Raw genomic sequence first — 26605 nt, 5'->3', positions numbered from 1 at the left:
TGTTTAAATTGACATTTTCTTTATATAGTTTTATTTTCAAAATATTTCACTAATTTTTAATCTATTTATAGGCAATTGAAATAATCGATTTTTTTTGATTTTTTTTTTATAAATGTTGATAAAAAAAAATTAGCTGGGACAAAATACTTGAAAATTTAATAGAAGGGTCCACATATGTTGTTCTAACTCCCATTCAAAAATTATAAAAATACATAGGCACAATTTTTTTTTATAAGCATTTAAAGTTCAAATTTTGACTAAATACGTAAAAATTACGGCAATGTTCAAATAATCTTAAACAGAAATTCATAAAAGTTTTTCTTTTTAATTCTAAGATTTGGAAATTTAATACAAGGCTTCTAACATATTTTTACAATAGCAGTTCAAAATAAAAGGAATACATTGTCACAATTTTTATTTATAAGCATTTAAAGTTCAAATTTATACGAAATATGTCAAAATTGTGAAAATTTGCAAGTAATTTAGTGGTTGAAAAATCGTAAAAATTTTTTCTTTTATAACTAAGTTTTTAAAATTTGGTACAAGGTTCTCCATAAGTTTTTCTTTAAAAATAATATATCCTAGACTGACAAATCATCTCCGTTCAGAATCGTTTTTCGTATACAATGATATAATATCATTGGATTCAAATTTAATTCCATCCATTACAGTAACCCACTTGTAACCTACTGTACAGCAGAGCGACATCCACGACTTACCCGCCTTTTTTTTTTTATATATATAAATGTAGGTTTTGCTGTAGTAAATCCATTTTCAATATTAGTTGAAGTCAAATATAGGTATAATTGGTTACATATATCAGGATTTTTAAACTGTAAACAGTTTTAAACTCTAAACACAACGTGTAATTATCGTTGAAATTTTATCATTAGAAAATGATGTTTGTATTTATTATTTAATTGTATTTATGTTGCAAAATACTGAAAAATGTGTGAAGGTTTGTGGTATATAAAAAATCTCTTAAAAATTTTAGAAAATAATGAGATATTATATTAATCCATCTATGTCCAAGTAGGTACTGTGTCACGTTTTATTACGTAAAATGTATTTCTAAATTACTAAATAATATATTTTTCATACGTTTAAATATATTATATATTTATATATAACCTGAGTGTGTAGGTTGTACAAACACGGCATGAATCCGTAATAATAATATATTTGTCGATTCAGCCGAAATTTAATTAACAGCTATTATTTCAGAAACCATAATATTATATGTATCCTTTTGGTAAAATTATGTATGATTTTAATTACCTACCAATACACATTGTTTGTAGGAAATATTGTACGACTGATGTCTTATAGCAAGAAAATCAATTAATTCACATAATTTTTTTTTTCACTTATAAAAACAAATATACAAATATTGCAAATGTCAATACCATAACTTGGCCTATTCTGCCAAGTTCGTAAATTACAAATTATGTCATTATTTAATTTATGTATATTTTTTGATAGAGTTTTTAATGATTTTTCTTCAAAAATTGGAATGTAATTAAATTCTTTAGTGAATAGCATTCCTAATACTGCAACGGACTCTGAAATTGTATTCAATATTATAATATTGTAGGTAACAATAATTATAATATGCTACTATTACACATGCACAAACACACATGAAGTTGGGTGACCAAAATATAATATATTATATTAATACTATCTTACGAATACCTGATTATATCTGACATAGTGTTTAAGTAGGTATAGATTAAGTTACAATAATACTTCTAGTTTTTTGGTTAGAGCTATATAGACACGATTTCTGTATTTGTGCCTGCTCGTAAAAAAAAAACCGTATGACTTACGTTTTTATACATTTTTGCGCTAAATTTACGGCTCAATCAATATTATACATTAAAGTAATCTAATTTTTATAAAAAAAAAAATCAAACACATATTTGTATAACACAAAATATATTAAATGTGGTTTTTGGTGTTTATTATTTTCAAAAGCCTATAAATAGTTAACTTATCAATATAGTAAGGTGACTTGGAAAGCAATAAAAGTATTATGGATTTGAATTAATTATAACTTCCAGTATTTTTTTTTTAATTGTGTAATATTCATAACTTCTAGAATTGTAAGTTGTTACCGATTATGTACTATATTAAACTGTATTCAATACACATTATCCGCGTTGCAAAAACATTACATTTATTTGCGGACCAACCAATAACCATGATTCCTAATTTACTTTGGATTTATCTTTATTGTCTAAGATAATCCCTAAATAACATAATTTAACTGTAACATATAAAATATGAAAAAGATATCGTCCGAGTGTTATCTAGACAATAATTTTGGCAATAAAACAAATGTACGATAGTAGATAGTAGCGATATACCTACCTGTAAGTATTTATATTGTTATTTACGATTTTAAATGAAACAGTAAACCACACATTTTATACGTTACTCTTGATAGCAATCTATAGTTTCGCAATCGAAACAGCTAACAAACGACTGCACGTGATTATCCCTTTAACCGAACAATGAGACACTGATCAAAGAGCTTACTGTAAGTATCATATGATTAAGAACGCGTGTAACATTGTCATATTTACTTCAAATCATCGCGTTTTTTTTTGATTATTTTGCTAATTATATTGTGTTTAAAATTAGTTCGTACTCAACCAAACTGAAATTTTCAGAAAAAAATAAACATTTTGCATATTTGAAATGAAATTTAAAAGTTGGAGCAATGTAACGTATATATTAAGAGCAATCAATTGAAATATAAAAAATGGTATTGTCGACGAAGAGTGTGTTCAATCACATTTTACATTTTTACTGACGGAAACAATACGATAAAGTGTATTTACCGACTACAGGTTATTTACAATTGTTTAAAAATCCATTAGAACATTTAAACAGTATTTCTCATAATTGCTTTGACCTAGATAATATTATAATATTGTTTTTTATTATCGGTTATCTTGTAAATGTTTTACATTTTTTGAATTTCTTAATGATAATTATATGCTAATATGTCAAGTTCAATACCTTTAATAACAGCTGTTGACCCGGACAAAATCTTCCAGCAGTCACTGATCATATGGACTTGAATACGCAATAACGAGTCCACTATATCTGATGGACAAATATCTGAAGCATTTTTAGTGCAAATTTTTGCACCAAACTCAAGAAGATCCAGGACGCAATTCCATGATATCTCCGGTTGTACGATGGCTAAATGAAGTGGCGTGTTACCATATATATCCTGAAAACATAATAAAATACAATTTAAATATGGTAAGAAAAAAAAATCAAGGTATTAAGATATCATATTGTGTTTGTACAGAATAATAGACAATATGTTAAATTTAATAATCGATAATTTAATATTTATGGTAGATACAAATACATGTTGTGTGCTCTACTTAATTGATTTTTATTTTGGTAGCCAACCAAAATATTATATTCTTATTCTGATAGCTCAATCAAATTCACTATAATGCATGATTTTCAAAATAACCTATAATTATATTGGCCATAAGTTATAAGAAAACCAGTTTATTTTTGTTGTAATATACGATAGCTTTTCAATTAATGTCTTCATAATGAGTTGCAATTTGTTTTTTTATTTTAATAAGTAGCTTATAGCTAACACAATAAACACTATACCAGAAAAGTGTAATTTATTATAAGAACGATAGCCAATTTAAAATATTATTCGAATGTGTATATTTTCTATCCATATGGTGTTTAGAATCATTAGTATTAGGTAAGTATAAGATATTATGTACTATATAGCTTACTTATAAGTGCATCATTTTATTTAATCAAAATACAAAAATACTGTTTCTTACCCTCCGTGGAGGAATGTTTCCGTAATAAACCTTTATAAAACGTCAAAAGTTTACTTTTCCTTAAACTCTTAGGATAATATTACAAACTTTACTGAATGTAAAAATGTGTCTATACAGTACAGTTAATTTAAGATACTAAGAAATTAATTTTATACTTTAATCATAAGATTAATTATTATAAGATAATTAAATGATTACATCTCATTTATAAAAGTGTATTTAATTTTTATGAGAGGTATGCTATAATGTATTATTGTGAACGAAAAACATATTTCATAAGGTACCTCGCCCATTATCTAAATATAGGAGTCTTAGTTATTTGTTTTAACACGAAATTTGTATACATACTCACCGGTTCAATAAGTAAAAAATGTCTGATTTTAATCTTAAACTAATCACTAGGTATTCATAAACAATTTCGCGGACACAGAAAATAGTAGAAAAATAAAACGGCAAAATAGTTGACGTAATGAGATCAATTTATTACTTGTTAAACAAATAGTACTTATAAATATAATTATTGTATTACCTAGCTGAAAACATAGCTGATGTGAATACAGAAGAATATTTAAATGTAAAACACCCAAAAGTTACTGTTTATTTATTAAATTGTATCAAATATTACTTATATCGATTAATTGGAAATATCAATTATTTTTTACTTGTATAGGTAGTTGTATAATATTAATGCAACATTGTATATAATATTTATGACTGGCCTTATCCCATATATTTGAGTGAAAAACACATTTTGCGTTGATAACCTAGTAAGAAATGTCGATATATTTACAAAAAATTTACAAGTTAATTATTGAAATATTTATTGCCGTCACCTTTTATGATCGAACTGTCGGTAAAATCAAAGAGAAATTAGTTAATGCAGCTTATATAAAATTTAATTTCAAACCAACTCTAATAATTAAATTAAACTTGTACAGCAAATTTGTTTTGAAGTTTTAACAGTGAAGTGATAATACATGAAATTAGTAGCACGATATTGTTGCTCAAAGAATCTATCGACGAAAATAATTGGGTATGGTGAAAAGTGCATACAACTAACCTACATACTATACACCTATATTTCTACTCAAATATGTGTATAAATTATAATGGGGTATTGATCATAATGATAATATGTAAGTACCTCATTCCGCGTTCGTCATATCAGTCTATATTTTCAATCTTAAAATTTGAATAGTTAGATAGAAAGAAGGATATATTAGTTACATGCTTTATTTTTAAATTAATCAATGTATATATTAACTGTCCAGGATTACTTGTCACTTTTAACTTCCATGTTCCTAGTCGAACAAATATAAAATTAACTACTCTTTACTTGCCATCCGAATTACGGCCGATACGCTACTACATATTGATGTAACTTCTATTTGTGGCTATCAACTAAATAATTTTAACATATACCTGTGTACCTACCCCCTATGTTGATTCTATAAACTTATACCTAAATAATTTAATTTATATTAATTGATTGAATAATGTTATTGTTTATTTCACGAATTCAATTGTTTATTATTATGTTACTAACATATTTTTGTTAACTTAGTATTATAGGTACGTCTTTAAGCTGCCCTCTACTCAATTAAAGTTATAAATTAATTAAGTTTGTATATTAATTGATTGCTTTTATAAATACAAGTAGTTATCTACTAGTAGAGTCACTCTACAATTTTAATTGGGCGTTTCATCCTTAAAATATAATAAATAAATATTGTATTTTGAAAATAGTATTATTAGATACTTGAAAAATATTTGATTTGATTTAATTTGAAATATAAATTATATTGTATATATTGGTATGTATTTTGGTTTTAATATTAGTTATACTAACGTTTTGGACAAAATTAACATATTTTCAATTTTGTGCTTCTAGTGAATTTTTTTTTTTTTTACAACAAATAAGTTTATTTCAAATTAAATGATCTTATATAATTTCTTAAAATGTTTAAATGTAAATGTTTTGATTGATATTTAAATTAATAAAATAATTAATAAATAAATTCCTTATATATTCCCATAATATCCTTATATTTATACAATATACATTAATACGTTATACATTGTATAATTAGTACGCACATAAAATCATCATTAACATTAAACTATTGTTTAATATTCTGAGTAAAAATATAGATGAGTTTTATAATTAAATTAATTTCTTCTATTTGTTTTATTCCATTTAAACGTTTTCGGGTAGATACTGGTCCAAAAAATTCATCTATAATTTTCTTTAAAAAAAAGTCGCCCAGACATGTAACTTTAAAGATGTATTTTTTTTAAATTCTTAACAGTTTTTAAAAAAATTGAGTAAGCTATTAACATTTTGACTAATTTAAACAAAGCAATTACACTGGAATGAAAACGGTACCTACATTTACTGAATTGTGCAATTTATTTAGGCTTAAAACCACAAAAAATACTATTAATTATAATAAACAAAAATAATGGTTCAGAAACATTACATTTTAACATTCATCAGTTATCAATCAATGAAAATGAAAATATTTAACTAATATAAAAAATGTTTGTACGAGCTAATAATTAGGAACCTTTAATTTCAAAACTTTTAAAATTCTAGTTGAAATGTATTGAGACTTAAGTACATGTACGGTTAATACCAAACCACAATTTGTAAATAATTTTAATAAGAACTACGCACCACGATAGACAGTTGTTTCAAAAATGTCGTGTTCTAACTCCATAAAATATTTTATTTATTCTGTTCAATTTGGTCGGTTAAGTTTTGTTATCATAACAAAAAGTTCTATAAAAAAATAAAATATTGTAACGGTTAGACAGATGGGATGAAAGCTCTGTTTGCTTCTAAACACTTAAGGCCCAACAACTTTTTTACAGGATCTCCTACCTTTAAGGCCTCTTTTATTTATCTCTTTTCTGGCGACACTATTGAACTTCTTTATGATTTTTTGTTTTTATGTTGTGAAATTGTTCTTAATACACCTTGCTGGCTCTACGGTGCTCTATGGTGTTTTATTAATTTGTGGCCCAAGGATGAAAAATGGTGCATATTTGTATTTATTTTTTACACTATTGTGAAAAAATTATGAATAATATATTACTATTTATTTATTACACAAAGTTGTTGAAAATATCCCACACCTCCACCAAAAGTCACAGCATTGATCTTATTTCAGTTTTGGTTTGTAAGGGAAGAGAGGGTTTTTCCTTGAGCACTTTTCCCATTTTTGACATATAGAGAAGATTCGTTTTTTTCACTTTTCTGACAAAACTTTTGAGTATTTTCAAGTTTTAATTTCAAATAGTTCTTGAAATTATCACCACCGATTGTCTCACCGTCGTTCTTTTTTCTATTTTTAGTATGGCAGGTGAGGGGGAGAACACACATCGTTTTTCAATGTGCCAGTTTATCGGTGAGGTATTAATAATTATACAATCTTATTTATTCTTAACTTTTTTCACGAGCGATTCCGGGTTATTTAGCTATATAATAAAACATTTCTAACTGTATAATATGACTGAATAGCTTAAAATATTATAATTATGTATGAACAAATCAAAAAAGATTATTATATTTTATTGATACTTAACTAGATGACTTTTACATCAAGTGCATATCAAAACTCATATTTTTTATTTGTGCCATTTTAGATTCTGGGTGGAGCGAAGGAATGCATCGTGTTTACAATAATATATTTTTTTTCTATCTATCATCAACATTTGAGTTACCTAATTAAAATTACCCATATTTCGAGAATTTCTAACTTTCTGACTTAATTAAAAAGCTAACCGAAAAATAACATTAGTTTTTTATGTTATTGGATTTTCACCGATAAACCAACGAATTTTCATCTATCGATTTTTGTTGTAATTCAACCATATATGGTAAAATTATCAAACAATATGTTAGCTCTTTTTAAGCTATTTATAGTCATGATAGTTTTTTCAGATTTTGTAAATTATTTTTCAGTTAGAAATTAATAAAGTTTTTTCTTCTCATATTTAACATTAGAAATTTTAATAGAAGTTTTCTACTACTATAGACAATACAATTTTCATCTCAGTTACCGTATTATAGTCATGAGATATTTTTAATTTTTATAATTTTTTTTTTTAACTATTAAATTGACTTTATTATTTATACAAGTATGCTAGGCTGACACAACTTCCTCGCTCAGAATCGTTTTTCGTATACAATGATTTATCACTGAATTTAAATATAACTCATCCATTAAAACGAAATACTCAACAATGACTGTACAGCAAGCGATACCCACTTGTCCAGTGTCCACCTTTTTTAAATCTTGTTTTTTTTTCATATATGCACTAAAAAAAAATATTCCAATACTTGTTTGTTTTCTACAACTGCATTTAAATGTAATTCTTATATTAAGAATCATTTAAGTCATATTATTTTAAAATTTGTATGCATATTTATTATTATTATATATAGTTGATATAATATTATGAGTATATTTGCCTGGATGAATACTATATGATATTATGTTATTTAAATTTAATAATACATCATTTCTGAATAATTTACTATTGAGATTTTGCAAGCATGAATTTGAAAACAATTTTATAAAATAAATAAACTATGATGGTGCGGAAAGAAAATATTTGCCATAAAATAATTGTAAATTCCAAATTGTTTTAAGAAATGTAACATCATACATATTTATAAAATTAAAAATAATAATTTATTGAATAATTTATAACAATTAAACAGCACATTAAATAATAAATTATTGTTTTGATGTACCAAGTATTTTAACGCTGCACATAAATATTATAGTTTATAGTATATAAACATGAAACATTCCAAACTATAATCACAACGAGAAAATTATATTTTTATTTCAGTTCATGTTATAAATAGCAAAATAATTGATTCATTTTTTGTATTAAATATTTATTATATAAACATAACAGATTTACAGATAATATCAAGAAATCTGTTTTTTATATTTAAAAATATATTAAAAGTATGTTTTTTTTTGAAAATATGTATCTGACATGCCAATCGTCGAGTTTCAGTGCAGGAAAAATTCTTCGATTTTCTGCTTTGATGGTGATTTCTAGCAGCAAGTTTAATCTATTTGGTACTTCGTTTCAAAAGTAAAAAAGAACTTTTCGGTGAAGAAAAGTGAAAAAAATGACCAGGTTATTTTGGTAAAAACTGTTTTTGACAAAATCTATTTATTTATTTTTTATTAGTCCAATAATAAAACTGAGTAAAAACTTGACATTTTTATCAATAATTAGCAATTTATATTGACATTTTTTAAACACTATATTAAAACGTTCATCATAATACGTCCCTTCAATAGCCATTAAAAGAAATTTTCTAATGCTTAACTTTTATATTTTTTTTTTTTAAATTCATGTTAATAACATTGAACATATCATATCAAAAATTCTTTATACGTTGTTCTTATAGTAATTTAAAATATTGTTAATAAGAAGTAAAAATTTTTTTCTTAACCATTTAAAGTTCAAATATTGATAAAAATATTATATTTAGATCGAAGATAAGATTTTTTTCATTAATTGATAGTTACCTACTTAATTTTGAATCGAAAAATATTAACGACAAGTACTTTTTGCCATAACGTATGTTATTATATTATTTATACTATGGACCTTTTCATACTAGTTTACGGTAGGTACTCAGTATAAACTTACAAGTTAATAATAATATACTATTATGATACAATAAAATGTAATATGTAATATTAAAATAATATTGTGTAACATTATATATATGAATATTCGATATTTTTGGTAAAAATTAGTTTGACCTACCACATAACTAATAGAAAAATCAACTTCTCACAAATTGGAATATATATAAATTATTAAAATGTATCCTTGGAAAATATATTGGCTAACCCGCAGTCTCTTCTCAGAATTGTTTTTTTGCATACAAAGATTTATCATTGAATTCATATTATTTAACTCATCCATTTCAATTACCTACAGAATGATGTGGTATATTGAAACCCTACTACAAGTTGACTTCACCTTTTTTTTTGTGCTCACTTCAATCTGGTTTAGTTAAATAATGAATAATAATCATATATTTTATTTCATCAATAATAATTTTTCCCAATAAAATGTATATGTATACATAAAAAAAGAAGACACTTGATACTCCTAAATTGAGCGTAGTGTGTGTTCTGAGAAAACTAATTGAAAAGTATCCCAAAGTGTTTACAATAATGAATATGTGTGATTTTTTCTGATTTTCAAGAGGTATCCATACCTAATAAATAATAACATATAATAATTCAACAAAATATAAATTAAACCATTTAGGTATTTATCGAACTAATATCGGTATCTCCGTCTGTACGTTACAACAAAATGCATTAAAAAATAAGTATATATTTTATGACAATATAAACCATTATGAAACTAATGTACGAGTTTTCTCGTTTCACTGTATCATTTTGTTCGACTTTGACCCATGGATAATAATAACTTGTTGCCTGTACATTCCAAACCAATAAATCCGTTCAAGTACCTAGTAAATTAACTATTATAAATTACAAGTTGGACAGTGACATAACCAAAAAAGGTAATTAACGAAATCCATCTATCCCTGTATCGCGCAGTAACTCACTACATACCTGTTGCTCTATCTATCTTTATCATTATCCACTTCTCTTTCTCTCCGTGGACGGTAAAGTGTCAATCATAAAACCATGATGAATCTAAACCTACCTACTTGTATATGTTATAAAACAATAAATTCAAGTGACTAACCTGGACATTTGGAGAGCCGCCAAACTTGAGGAGCAAGTAAATCATGGTAGGATTTTGGCGGACCACGGCCAAGAACAGCGGTGGTAGAGTCATCAAGTACGGTTTTGTGTACATGTCAGCCATTTCGTTCATCCTGTCCAACGACAGCGAGCTCTTGATTTTGAAAATTATCTTTGGGACGACCGTGAGGACGTCGTCGGTGTCGGCGCTCGGCTGTGACACAGTGTCTGGCAATATAATCGACGGTGGAGGCGTCGATGGTGGAGGTGTCGGTGACGGCAGTATCAGTGGATGTGATGGCGGTGGTGGAGGCGGTGGAGGTGGCGGTGGTGGTGGAGGTCGTGAGGACTGCAGTGGCTTCGCTTGTTGCGATTGACACACGGCGGCCAGTGCGTGGTCTGAGATGACCACTGGCACCGTAACCGGAAAATCGGCGGCCATCGGCACCGAGGACACCGAGCCACCGGACACCGCGGCCGGGACCGTCGGGGATCCGGTGGACGACAGTGACTGCAACGACTGGAGCGACGAACGGGAGTCGAGCAGCGGCAGCCGGCCACCGTTCTCCAACTCGTAGTCCGCGTACCGTCGCTGCTCATGCCGGTCGAACAGCGTGTCCACGTCCAGGTCAGTGCTGCTGTCCATGTCGCTGGCGTTGCCGTTGCTGTACGTGTCCCGGAACGACAGGTTCCAGAGTATGGCGCGGACCACGTCACTGCTCCGGCGGAGCTCGCTCATAATGCCCTTGAACTCTGCGGGCGCGGCGGCCACAAAACCAGCCGCGCCCGCCACGCCCTTAGGTACGAAACCGGCCGCCGCGCAGCCACCCGCGATACACGCGACGCCCGCGACGCCAGTAGTGTGGACGGTCGCCGGCCGCCCGTGTTGCGCCTGTTCCGCTTCGTAGCCGCACATGTCCGCCGGCGTGGACCGGACCAGCTTGCTGCAGCCGGCCCGGAGCTTTTGCAGCAGTGGTCGGCTCTTCTTCGCCGGTTGATCGTTGTCCAGCGACAGCGAACGTTGTCGCATCAGTACCGACCGGTTGGCGTTGCGCTCGGCGACCGCTACCACCATAGCTGTGGGTTTCGGCGACGGTGTCGACACCGCCGACGTGGTCGGGCCGACCGTGACCACTACTTCTTCGGCTGGCCGCACATCGTCTGCCACCGATATGATTTCTGTAGATAAACATAATCGAAAAAAAAACCGTTAATATCAGGTGGTTACAAAAATGGTGGATACTGTTAAGTGTAATTTTAGATATTATATCCTATACACTATCACAGTATCGAACTGCCAAATTAAATATAATATTATTTTTTACTACTGATACAGCTTTTGAATTATTTTACGACAAAATAGTGTAGGTACTCTGCGATAAAAATTGACCTTTTTTTTTTTTTTGCTATCGGAATAAGAAAATAAATCATTTTCAATAAATTGGATCTCCCTCATTTATACTCGATATTATATTATGCAGAGTGACCTTATATTATAAGACGTATAGTATCTATGAACAAATTTTACCGACATTAATTTCATCGTGCGTAATTGTTGACTGATTATTTAAAAACAAGTGATTCTTTCTACCGCGGTTGACCAAAATGGAAATCTTTCCCTCAAAATATAAAAACTTGAAATCACAGCATCGTCTCATCACCGCAACCAAAATAAAAAAATAACTATAATTATTGACATACAAAACACCAGCTATAACCACCTGTATCGTAATGATAGATATCGTGTATATCGAATCCTGTTTCCTCGTCGATTTCGCATTGAATCGACGCTGGTTTGACGTTACATCGTTCACTTGGGCCGGATGATCCAGACGGAGAGTGTCGAGGCACGTCGAGATCGGTCAACACGTGACCACCTGCATTGGGATCTATGCCGTTTTCGAGCAACGTTCGCACCACGTCTAATGACCCATAGTCAATGGCCGTGTGCAGAGCGTTTTTGAACGGCAACAATGATTGATCGTCCAACGATATAGAACTGCGCGAAGAATCATTTTGATCGGATCTGTGTGCAAAATAAATATTTAAATAATATAAAAATCGTCGACGTATCATGCGATCCGACAATGCGCATTGTTGGTTACTCGGTGCCGTTTTATTTTATATTTTAAATTAAACGCGAATCTATGAATTTACTTGTATTACCGTTTAAGTAGGTACCCATTTTAATATTATTCTATTGAAAATAATACCTATATTATAGTAAATACAAAATAGGTACAAATACATTTATCGCTGTAATAAATGTGCATAATATGTGTATCGATTAATAAACATTTTATATTTTTACTTCAATATAAATGTTGAGTGTTTACAATCGTTTTCCTAAATTTATTGATTTTTCAGATTATTGTTTTTTTATTGTTTGAGTTATTTCCACAGTAATACACTAACTACTTTTTATGAGTTATCAAAAACTACATTGTACCTAGTCTTAACACAAGACCGCGAGTCACAACTATTTATAATTGATGAATACGTTTTAACTATCATATATTATGTATATCGTGATATACCTATATATTGTAATTTTATTTCATATTTGCAGTTGTTTAATTCCTAGTTAAATAATAAACACTTCACTAACATACTAACCGTACATCAACAAAAATGAATTATGTTAAGAAAATAAAGTTAAAAATGTCAATAAAATAAAAAAATGTTCGATTGAAAATTTGCAAGCTTACATCTCTGTGCATAAACACAACGCTTGCGGTTAATCCTAACAAAAGAATAAAATATGTCTCACTAACGTCACAGTCCTTAAATACCCTTCTACAAATTCTGAAAGAATATAATGTATAACCCTCTCAGTATTTTGTCATAAAGTCATCTATAGTTTATAATACACATAATTCACGCCGGCAACCGTCAAAAAACTTAAGTCACAGATAAGACAACTCGTTGCCATGACGCCTTGTCGTTATTTTAACTAAGTCGTTCAAGTAGAAGGTATTGTTCACGCCATGAACTTGATTATAGTTATTATATCATTAACAACCAAAAGTAAAAATGTTACATTTCCACTATACTGCCCATTAGTATGATGTGCCTATGTGTAAATCGAATGATTCAATTTAATTTGAGATCAATAATAGCGGTGTCTAGTGTCTAGGTACCTACTACACATTATTATTATGCAATTATTTCTATTCTTGACAGTGGCAGATCCAGGGGGGAGGGAATTTGCCCCCCCCCCCCACCACCAAAAATAAAAAAATGAAGCCCTGGATCTACCACTTATTTTTTAATATATAATATTGTAATGGAGCAATAGTAACGAATAAAATATGTCGTAATAAGAAATTATTAAATAAGTTAAGTAGGTAATTATCATAATATTTATGCATATACATTTAGTGTGAGACTTTCACTAAAATCTCAATTATTGTTAAGACAAACGAAACATTGATTATTGTATCGGACATCGATAAATGCATAACTTGATAGTACCGCGTATTCATTATTAAGCATCACAGACTCAAACGCGGAATAGTCAAAACACATTTAAAATAAGTAATTACGTAATAAAAAGGAATTGTTATTTGGGATTCAATTCGATTACGATTAGTAAAAGATAGTGAGAGTAATATTTAAAATAGTGGTTATACATAGGTTTGAAATATTAAATGAAAAATTAAAATTATAAAATATATAGACCTACCAAATAAATGTTGTTTTAAAATCTTAAAATAAACAATATTCAAAAGGTAAAAGAACTGTGGTAACTATCAAAAAAATGTTATGCCTATTTAGCTGGGAAAAACTGAAGTAAAATTTGGAAAGACGAACTTTAGTTATGTAAATTCATTTTTATTTAATGACAAATGTATTCTAATATCTTAATTGAAGCGATTTGTAATACTATATACTATCAAAATATCAAGGATTGAACAATTTTATTTTTACATTTTAATAATTGTCTTTTAATTTTTTTTTTTTATAATTAAAACAAACGAGTAAACAGATTTTTGAAAATGAAAAAAATCACTTCGATTAAAACATAGTATACACTTTTTAATTAATTTAACATAAAGACCTGCTGTTTTATCTGGGTATATATCAACTTTGTCATTAATTATTGTATTGTTTTATTTAAATAGCACGGAAATAGTGAACATCATTTTAATCAATTGCCATATCAATATAAACGTACGGAAAATTCACCGATTAATAATAAACCATACATTCAATATCATTTCAAAATTAAACACACATGCATTTATGTTAGTTTACTTATCATACTGACAAGTCGCTAAAATATTGTAATCAATTTGCATATATTTTCTTCTTAAAATACAGCCGGATTTAGTATACACTTAAAATACAAAGTTGGTAGTCAGATAAAATATATATAAAATATTTAATTTATTTCTTTTAGTTTTCGTGGACAATTTTTAAATTGGAAAAAATTAAAACCGTATTTAAGTTTTTAAGCTCAAGCTGTAAAATTGGGACTATACACTAGATTTCTTAAGAAGTTCAGATGTAGCTACTACAGTGGTCTGATTTAGACCCACACTTGTATATTTTATTCATAAATAGTATTCAGTTGATATAATATTATAATATGATATACCTGTTATGAATATTAATATTATATGAATGTTAATTAATTGGAAACTTGGTAGTTTAAATTCAAAATATAATGCAAATATTGTAGAATATTTTTTTTTAATTAATACATGTGTATACGAGTAGGCCTCCGTTTTACCATTATCTAAAAAAAATAATTCAAAAACTACTTAAAATTTTAAATTGATTAAATTGTTTTTAAATTTTAAAAATAACTGTTCTTTATCGTAATTTATTTATAATATGTAGAAAAAGAAAATTTTGAAATCGGTTGAATTTTGAATAAATGAAAACAAATTGTAATTTCAAAAATACAGCATATAACGTTGTAAACTTGTATGGTTTTCAAACGATGAAAACTAATATGATGATCCAATAGGTAATAATGAACACACATATCGTTGGAATTGTATGTAATATTTGTATTTGTTTTTAAATTATTGTTCAATATAATAAAGAACACACAAATCGTTGGAACTGTAAGAAATATTTGTATTTGTTTTTATAATATTGTTCAATATATCCACAGTGTACTTATATGCACAAGTCAGTTATATAGACCCGTGATATTTGTAACGGCTATAATGGCTATTTTCGAATTTTTAAAAAAGTTTTATTTTCAAATCAAAAAACTTGAAGCATTTTTTGACAAATTTTTGTGGACTGGTAGAGAGGAGGCTATTAGTGATTGAACTTTTTTTAAAAAATCTACTGTAATATCTTCGTTAAATTTAAATATAGAGCTACTGACTTTCCAATTGACTAACATAGGTAGGTACTGTATAAAAAACAGCTACTGAAGGTGTAACATTTTTTTTCAGTTATTGAACCAACCTCATCTCTAGACTTATTAAAATTACAATCTTATTTTGTTACCTGGATTTGTCAAAACTAATTACCATTGTACTCTAAAAAGTGTCATGGAGTTTATTTTATTTAACACGTTTTAAGAGTTATATTTTCATTAATAAATTAGGTATAAGATTGAAAACGTAAAATTACACAGAGTTACTTCAATTTTACTTAATCATTATATCTATTTTTCCTTTCACATAAATACTAATAAAATAATACAATTTCAAATATTAGGGTTAATTAGTATAAAAAAAATACCTTTCATGTTATTTTAAAAATACTAATGCTCTGAAGAATTCATATTACTCTCTTCTAATATTTCACCTTGAGTTTGAATCAGTAGTCTGTGTCATCAAATTATTTTACTCATATATTAATCAATTCGAAAATATACAATACCTGTATATTTTTTAAACTAGTTAGTTTTAAATCATATATTTCAATATCTAGAGACATTTAATATAAAAATATAGTTTATAAGTTGATCAACTTGGAATGACACTATCTGAGTTAAAAATCAAAGTTACGGATACTGTGTTTTCATATAACTTATTAAAAATCGACAATATCGATTAATAGTTAGTTTTAAATTTTAATGTAGATAGGTATAAGGATTAAGGACTATACAAAAAAATTAATTTGTAATATTAAATAGTAATTAAATTGTACTAATAACCGTAGTTATCTGAATTATTTTTCGTAGAGTCCTTTGGTTACCAAATCAATTTTCTATATTTATTAAATGTTTTTATTTCAATAAATATTAAATAGTTTTATTAAACTTATACTAAACATAATAATGTTGTTTTACCTGTTTACCAGCTATTATAAATAAATAAAATAATAAATACCATTATAAAGATGACTGTTGACCACCTTATCGTAGCACTAGTAGTGAAATGAATATAATATTAAACAATAGGTAGGTGGGTAGGTATGAACAAAAATAAAAAATAAAATAAATTTGAACATAGTATTAAAATGTGGGTGATTATGTCGAGAACGTCAACGTCACGTTATTCGACGCGATTATAAATTACTGAATAACATTAATAAAATAATAATTTTATGTTTTTTTTTCTATTATGAGTTTTCGTCATTGTATTGAAATTAAACAATAATTATAATTAATAATATAATAATAATTTACACACAGTGAGTAAATCACTTTTTTTTTCTTTTTTTTTCTTGTTGAGATATGGGTCAATGCTCCCATGCCCCCTCTTGTATCTACACCTGCAAATGACCGCAACAACACAAAATACACAAACACAAGGGTACATGGACACCCCGTGGCGTAACTGCTACTGCATTACATTTCACGTCTGTTTCGGCACAATGTCAACACCGGTTACGCTACCCGCAAAATCCTTGAAATAATTCTAGACATGTTAGACATATTACCACAAACGTGTGGTTAATCCTTCGCAAATTTGTAACAGTTCGTCAACCTCCTGCATTACGATACCCATAAATTTACATTTAATTTTTTAACTATGTACCTACAGCTTAGTTTATTCTACTGCGTCAATGTATAATATCTTTGGTAAAGTAAATTTGTATAAAATCTACAATATTGTTTTAATAATATCTAATTGGCCGCTGGTGCAATTCGTTGTAAGTAAACCACGCTTTATCAAGAATCCCCTAGATGGGGGTAATACCTAGACACCAAATAGAATATATTATCTAGTTGTAAGTCTTTGAAGGAACAAGTCGATTTTGTGATTTTGGTACCTGCTGAAAACTAAGATTGAGTGTCTAGTTAGTGTCAGTCATCATCACTTCAAATTATTGGACCTGACTGCAACCGTATACCTCTTATACGGGTGCATTAATTCAGTCGAATATTGTTTGAATTTTATATTTAATTATAATAATCAAATCAGTCGTAATTCGTCCGTTGGCAAATCGGACTAGGGTGGATAACATATTGGACAGAGTACCACATTGAATTTCTGATGTCTTTTATAAGTCAAAATTTAGAAATTTGAAAGCTGTGTTTGAATGCCTAGTAATGAGTCATATCCGATGAAAATTGATTTAAATGTGTGGTTCATGGGAAAATCGGTTTAAGTGTCAATGCGTCATGGGCAAACTAATTTAAAACATAAATATGATCAATGCTTATGTTTAAATTGAATGTTTTAAGTAATACTTATAATGTTATGTGGTTAAAAATTTAGTGTAGATTTTTAATAAAGTTTATCTAAACTAAAATAGGACAACGCTACGAGTATGTAGGTGTAATTGTATACATTTATAATATTAGAGGTGTAATAGGTAATAACGACGATATTGTTATAAATTGTGCGATATTATAACGTATTATATTTTCTTCAGGTTTTATTTAATCCGTATGTACCCAGTTATTAATTATTTTTAAAGAATTAATTTATTATGTTTATCTCATTAATTTAGTAAAATTAGTAAATAATATGTTTATAATTTATTTAAATATGTTAGTATATTATTTTAAAGCGTTGAGACTTATCTAGAAAAAAATATTAATTATTTATTATCTTGTCTAGATATAAATGAATATATTATCTATTTATCTATCTTGGATGAAACATTCAGTAATTTACTGTAATTTATCTTTATATCTTTTTGTATTGTAGAAATTATTTATGTTCCTGTTTGTTTATAATATTATATTATTATTACTTACTAGTCCAGTGCTTCTCAACGTATTTTTTTACGGTAACATCCTAATTTAGATCCATAAAAATTGACACACACTTAAAATAATTAATGGATTTTTGAAAAAGCAATACTTTTTTTTTATTTTTATAAACCTAAATGTAAATTCAGAATAATTAGTCAATAGTCTGTAGTCATCTACGTACGCTGATATGCCGAATACTGAATGCAGGCTGCAAATGTGGCAGAATGCGTGGTAATAAAAATAAAATGAATGACAAAAAAATAAATAAATAAATAATAATAATTAATACGGTCTTGGTGAGAAAAGATATACGTCGGTTTTTCAAAATTCTAATATTATACTTTTGTTTTGTAGATGATTTTACGCCGGATCGACTGGTGGCAATGATATTTAGCTATCTACCTGGTTTTATAATAATATTATTATTTATTGAAATAGCCAAATGTCAGTGTCACCATTCGATCTGGCGTACAATTATCTATAAAACAAAAGTACAATATTACATTGTTTAAAACTTGTTTACCCTTTCTCACCAAAACCGATTATATAGATATATAATTAATCATTAATTTTCATTTTTGTACGGTTCGTGAAAAACATTATATCCGAAAAGTCAAGTTGAAACATAGATAGCCTGAACTCTATAGATTTACAAATTAGTCATTTTTTTTCGCTATATTAAAATTTAAAAAAATGATTTGTTATGACTAAGCCACCTCACTAACCCCCCCTCTCCCCTCTACGTATGTTTCGTGGAAAATGGTGGAATGGAAAAAAGCTCTATCAACTGGCAACAACCCCTATAATTATTACTCAATATTTATTTGAGATATCACAAATCTTTAGTTTTAATTAAATAAAAATAATAATATTGAAATTCGCAAACAAAGCTGTGTAATCTCCATGAAATATTGATTGATAGCACATATAAAATGTATTTCCGCCCATCACGCGTAAATCTACTGAAATGCCGATCTGTGTGACAAACATTCGCTAGAGATGCATTTTTACTTTTTAATCTATGGAAATAACTTGATGATATAATTAATTTCGTTGCATAATTAAGATGATACAGAAAATGTGTAAAGTGAGTCTAAATAAGAAAAAAACGGGATTTCTGGAAAATTGTTGAGCCGAGAAAACTCGGATGATTGCTATATAAATTAGTTTGATGTTACGACGTCGCACTCACATGATAATTCGTTTATTTGATCAAAATGTATGTATTTTAAGAAGGTATTTAAATTATGAATAATTTCCAAAATATGTCCACCGTGTTATTGTAAGACGATTATATTATTTTAAGTAGAACTTATAAGTTATAATACATTCTTATGCATACAACCCAGCGGTATTACATATTTTTTTCATAAACCTATAAAAAAAAAAATTAATTTACAATTTTATACATTTTGATGATTACAAAACTACACAAATTCTTATTTGGAATACCTTTAGAGTTTAAATGACAATGGCGTGACACCTAAAGTTAAATTCAAATTCCAGAATCGTTAAAAATTTACGGATAAATCGATAATGGTTATACATTAGTTATAAAATATGCAATCGTTATTGTTTATCAAACGTCACTGGCTGGTTGGAATTCGACTATACTAGGTATATTGACTATTGAGTTAGGACAAGCCAATTATCTCGCATCGCATGTACCCACATCATTGGACCAACAAACTACTAACTAAGTGACATCAGACGACTCAGATGGAACCACTTAAATTATTTTAATATTTATATAATGTTCTAGCGTATTTGTTATTTTACTTATTTATGAAGAGGAAATTTAAAATAAACACGCACAAGCAAAATTATGTACAAATAATAAATATTTAAACAAAATACAATTAAAATACATAACTGGAGACTAAGTTGTTTTTATAAAGACATTAAGACATTGTCAAATAAAATACTTTTTAAATTACAATGGTCTTCAAAGAAGAATTTTCGTGGTTGCGGTGTTTTTAAATTCTGTGCAGAGGATTTTGAAGTAAAAAAATGTTGTTTTATATATTTAAGACTAGATGTCCCACTATGCATATTTGTTTTTTTTTATGAATATATTAAGTAAAAATATATATATGCCATATATTATTTAACAATTATGATATTTTGTTGTACCTAATTCTAAAACAAGTAATAATTAATTTATATATACTTATGTATTATAATTATTAATTATTAGTTGTTATTTAGGGTTTTTGAATTTATAAAATAAAAAAATTTAAATATTTTTTTTGGGGTTTTTTCTTATTTTTTTTTCTGTAATAAAGTATATACACTGAATAATTGTTGAGCTATTATAGTCCCCGACTAATAGCTATAAAAAAAAAAAAATAAAAAAAAAAGTATATACATTTTTATATGCATTGCAATAACATGGATATATTATACCAGCTCATAATTAATTTTAACGCTAGTTATTAATTGTTTACTCTCTGACCTATATGAAATTTAGCACATTTTCATTGAGTAAATTAAATTCTGTGCTGTTAATTTTAATAATAAGGTGACCTATAATCATCAATCTTAAAGGTAAGAATATTATCTAGTGAATATTGTATGTTTTTATAAATATTTTAATTTTAAAGTAAATCATAATTCATAACGATATATTATAAGCTATTAATTATAATATCAATAACAACTAATAGGATACCTTAGATAATATTCCCATAATCCTTAGCATATTTTATTATATGTCAACTGTCAAGTCACTACATAATTAAGGCTAACGAAACAAAATTGGTTCTGCTAAACGCAAGTTGTTTAGTTTGTGCGTGGGTCAGTGAGAAAAAAAAATGGAACACTGACATCCTTTTATGTGTGATTATTTACTTATTTTATATAATATAATATATGTATATTTTCTATATTTATTTTTATAGTACGAGTTTAATTAAAAGCTGAAAGATTCTTTGGGTTGATATAATATAATCTAAGTACATTCTATTTTATATCAATATATTATGAAGACTATTATGAGATTTTTTTTTCAATTTATCCATTATTAACGATTACCGCTATAGTATCAAATTTCTGTTCATTAATGATGTCCGTGTTTACTATATACATTTTAACTCAAGTGTCCCTCATACATTAATTGATTTTGAACCTCTTTAATGGAAAATATGAAAAATGAACTTATTCTCTACATCGATCACTAGTGTGAAAATCATTAATGTAATCTGTCAGCATTACAAAGAGTTGTAAGACTATTTTTGAAAGGTTTTTCGTTAAGTACCTATATATGTAATATATAATCGAATATGGTATCTAGTAACTTAACATGGTTTCTGTAACACACATAGGTCTCATATTATAAGATTCCCATAATTTGAGTATTTACTACAAATTAATACAATCTTAAATGTGATAAATTTACTTTTTTTTTCCACCCGAACATTGAATTAATGTTGAAATGCTTTTCCACTCCTTTCTAGTTTTCTTTCGATTTTTCCTTAAATTATGGCTGTATTATTCCTCAGGAGGTGTCTTAACAATTTCATTCTCCAATCATTCCCTGATTGTTTCCCATATCGATACCTTTCATTTATTTTATGACACACATCTACACAAGACAGTCGTTCTGTAGTCCAGGAAATGTTTAATGTCTTTCCCCATCCAAAAGTTTCGAATACTTCCGTTATTTTCCTATTATCCTTAAGAATTGACCATATTTCAGCTCTATACAGTATATTTTCAATACTATCGTTTTTATAAGTGTTTTTCTGATATTAATGTTTAAAGTTTTTGTGGTGAATAGTTTTTTTTTTCTTTTTAAAGAACATCTGCTTTGCTAGTGCTATTCTACAGCTTATATCTGTGGCAATTTTCAGGTCACTTGTAATTTTTCTTCTAAGGTATGTGAAACTATTAACATTTTCCAATTCAATATTGTTTATCATTATATTAGTATATAAATGTATAATTGTTGTCCGTTACAAACTAGAATATTCTTCTTGGCTGTGTTAATTTTCATGTTATAGCCCTATTTCAGTGTCTTGTCTAAGTAAAGTATTCTGAATTTTGTTCGTTATCCCAAATCTGCTATCATTACAATGTCTTTGAAAAACATAGAATCTGTTCTAGTATTCCATTTTTGGTTATTACTAATTTATTTTATCGTGCAGATACAACTTTTTGGTTTTAACACTATTTTTAAGAACCAGAAGGTACTATTTAGATTGCTATCAAATGACGAATGTGTACATTTAATCGATTTTGGTTCCAAATAAATTTTTAAATAATGATCCTACAATGTTGGATGTGAGTTTGGATTATTATTGTATTGATCATTAAATATGTGTGTATCAAATAGTGGATTTTAAAAAATATCAATTTAGCACCTTTTAGTCCTGAACCCACGATATATTAAATATTGTACATTGTGAAAAATTTACTCTATAGACAGCAGTCAAATAAGTTCGACTTTTTGGTGCCGTTTATGGTTAATTTATTTCCAACTAACAGTTGTTAACTCAGAGTTTGAAATTGTTGGTGCAAATTTGTGGTAAAATATGACAAAGGTATAATGTGATTTGCAAAACATAAAGTTCTTGGTGCTTTACAGGTAGGTATCGAATCTAAAGACTAAAACGTCCAACTTTGATGCTCTTTTGTATTTAATCCCGCCGAACTTGCATAATATTATTACACAAGTATATCGTTGTCGATTATTATCAATAAAATAACGCTGAAAATCTAAAATAAGTGACCTATATATTTCTATATGAGCATTATTAGGTACTCATATGTATATGAATAATACGATGCGACTTTAATGCACAGTAATAATAATAACTATTTACATATTGTAAATATATAATACTTCTATGAGACATCAGCAAGTGATAATATGGAGAATCGATTATTATGACTTATTTGATATTTCACCAAGATTTGTACGCACTACACACCACTATTATAATATGTCTATGTATGTTACGTTTCAAAGTCAGATATGTTTTATTTCACAATGCGTACAGTGATGTTTGCATACATTGCAGAGTGTATAATGTCAGACTTTGTTCATAACATGTACACATTTTCAAATGGCCATGATAAATCGTTCGATTGGAAATCTTTTTGAATCGTACGGAAGTGAGATGAATGCTGAGAAAAAGGACGAGGACAACAGTGTTCCAGTGTAATTGAAGACCAATGAATAATATCACGATTATATTCACTCGCCGCTCTAGTATACCGTATACCATATTGCTCCCTGTTATTTTAAATGCCTCGACCGTGCTTACCACGATCTCCGATGTACCGAAGAGCTGTTCGACAACGGTAAGCGCAGCTAAGGCAACCGTTCACCTTATTGTTCAAGATCACAGTGACCTGGTAAAGACCATGATACATAGGCGGAAATGGGGGGGGGGGGGCTTGGGGGGGACTTAGTCCCCCCCAAATATTGTAATAGCCCCCCCAAAAATTTTGTCGTCTTTATGTGAAAATATATGATATATATATTTACTAATTGTACAGTACTTATTCGCGAATGTTCTCGTACGTTAGTGCTTATCGAGAACCTTCGAGAAACATTATATTATAATCGATAACGTCATAATATCTTTAAGATTATTCGAGAACAATCGAGAGCGTTATCTCGCATCTATATATATCAGAAAAACTAAACCTTCAGTTACCAGTCCGCAGCATAGTCCCGCACGAAGTAACACGCGTCGCATTGTAAACAAGTCCGCCACCGCCGCCGTCGCCGCTATACCTAGTGTGTTAATCTGTTTTAATAGTGATTTACTTCAAAAAATATTTTCAGGACTTGTTGGGCATATCTAAACAAGATTTAAGATCAGAAATGACAGTTGCCAAAAATTGTATTAAAAGTTCATGCGATAAAAATGATTTTAAACTTGAAGATATAAAAAAATATGTCTCAAAGCAAGTCTACCCAAATGTGTACAAATTGTTGCAAGTGGCGATCACTCTTCCAATTAGTTCATCAACATGTGAGCGTTCTTTTTCGGCAATGAGACGCTTAAAAACATGGTTAAGAACATCTATGCTTCAAAATCGTTTCAACACAATTTCAATACTTAATATTGAAAAGGATATTGTAAAACACATTGACAATGACTCCATAATCAACAAATTTGCAAGAAAAAATAGAACAATTGTGTTACAATAATTTTAATAAACTTTATTCTTTTAATGGTCTTTTTTTGTTGTATTTATGTGTACTTATAGGCTGTTAAAATGCTTTCAGATTCAATTCAACAAAATATGCGACACAATGTGTTTCTTTGTTTTTCGATATCTATCAAATTATTTGAATATAGTTTTTATTTTAGTTTAGCCCCCCCAGAAATTCTAATGGATTTCCGCCTATGCCATGATAAATAAAAAACATGGTATGATGGCAACTTAATGACATTCCTCTTACCACACCAATCATCATATAAAGCTGTATCTAGTTCACCGCTTTTCATTGCTTGTCATAATTAATAAATATACATAGTGCATTATGAGGTGAACTGGATACAATGAACTGCTTAAACTCCAACAGTATTCAGTTCATTTCCATCATGTATTTTATCATAGTAAAGACGACATTTTCAGTCGGTCAGTCAGTCGTATGCAACTATTTTGTAATAGCAGTTTTCTCAATATCAGTTTTCACCGTCCCTCTATCGCACATTTTCGGATTTGTTTTTCACGTTCGTAAGTGCAATTACAATATATAATGTTCTGCTTTTATGCAGGTAAGTACTCTTAGTTTTTCCATAGTCGTTTATGAGTACGTATTACAATTTCATTTTATAGATTGGAGAATCCGTCTGAAGGATATGATTAACAATATAACTTTTATAGTATAATATTATTCCCGGATTTCTTGAATCGATAAATAATTTCATATGCCACTACTATAGGTACCTACAATATTGCTTAGAATTTATTGTATTTACATATTATTATTTTTATATGAATATATATGGAAAATCTGAGGAAAAAATTGGTAAAATATTCGAGTTCACGCGCTTCACGACGATTATTATAATATAATACTGAAACACGTGAATGTGATGCACTATCGTGCATTATTATGAGTTAATTTATAAGCCAATGGCCTACAATATGCGCAATCTGGTTAAATGGAATTTTATTGTGATGGAATTTATCATATATGGTTCACAGCTCATGTGGATCGGCTCGGACGTTTTCGGTTTATATTCTAAAGAATATCGAAGGAGGCCGTTTAACTCCCAAAACACATACTAGGTATAATAGATATTTGTTATTGTTAACTAGCTATATTACCCCATTTCGGCCAGGAAAAATGAACAGTTATAAAATGCACCAGCAATAAGTACAATTTGTTTTCAGTGTACTCCAGTTCACGACATATTGGTTTCAGTATATCTAGGTTTGTGGACAAATCCGATTGAAATGAGGAATCCGCTTATGGTGAATTGGATACTACGCTTGATTTATTCAGTTAAGGTATAATAACTTTCTAGGTATGAAATAAAAAAATTTATAATTATCAGTGATAATATCTTAATAATTATAATTTGTGCTATAGACGCATACCTAGGTATGTGAATTGTGGACACTAGTTCACAGATATTTACAAACAAATGCCCAAATCAATTTTTTTTAAATTAAGAATGGATCTAAGTTGTTGTTAAAGATAAACCTAATGAATTTTACATTTTTTAATATAAAAATATTTTTCATCCTATCTATGGTTTTGACTAGTAATGTTTAACCTTTTTGACTCGCGATCCCATATTTTTGTAACAATATTTTCACGACTCGTGTCACCTTTGTAAGCCATGAAATAAAAAAAAACTTTAACTTTGCGTAATATCACGTGCATAAGTGTTTCAAATTGCTCAATTTATTCATAA

General features: G+C 28.5%; 1 protein-coding gene across 1 annotated transcript in view; it reads right to left on the bottom strand.

The window, feature by feature from the left end:
- The window catches only part of LOC100168206, a 318228-nt gene that overhangs the window by 93610 nt on the left and 198013 nt on the right, over window positions 1-26605 (bottom strand). Inside the window, exons 7-9 of the mRNA XM_008186112.3 lie at window positions 12322-12626; window positions 10602-11779; window positions 3028-3244 (exon numbers count right to left, since the gene is read on the bottom strand). Coding sequence (XP_008184334.2) covers window positions 3028-3244; window positions 10602-11779; window positions 12322-12626 — 1700 coding nt within the window. The remainder of the gene's footprint in view (window positions 1-3027; window positions 3245-10601; window positions 11780-12321; window positions 12627-26605) is intronic.

The sequence above is a fragment of the Acyrthosiphon pisum genome, chromosome X (genome assembly GCF_005508785.2).
Source record: "Acyrthosiphon pisum isolate AL4f chromosome X, pea_aphid_22Mar2018_4r6ur, whole genome shotgun sequence".
NCBI lineage: Eukaryota > Metazoa > Arthropoda > Insecta > Hemiptera > Aphididae > Acyrthosiphon > Acyrthosiphon pisum.
The sequence above is the reverse complement of the archived record's forward strand: the minus strand, read 5'-3'. Positions and strand labels throughout refer to the sequence as shown.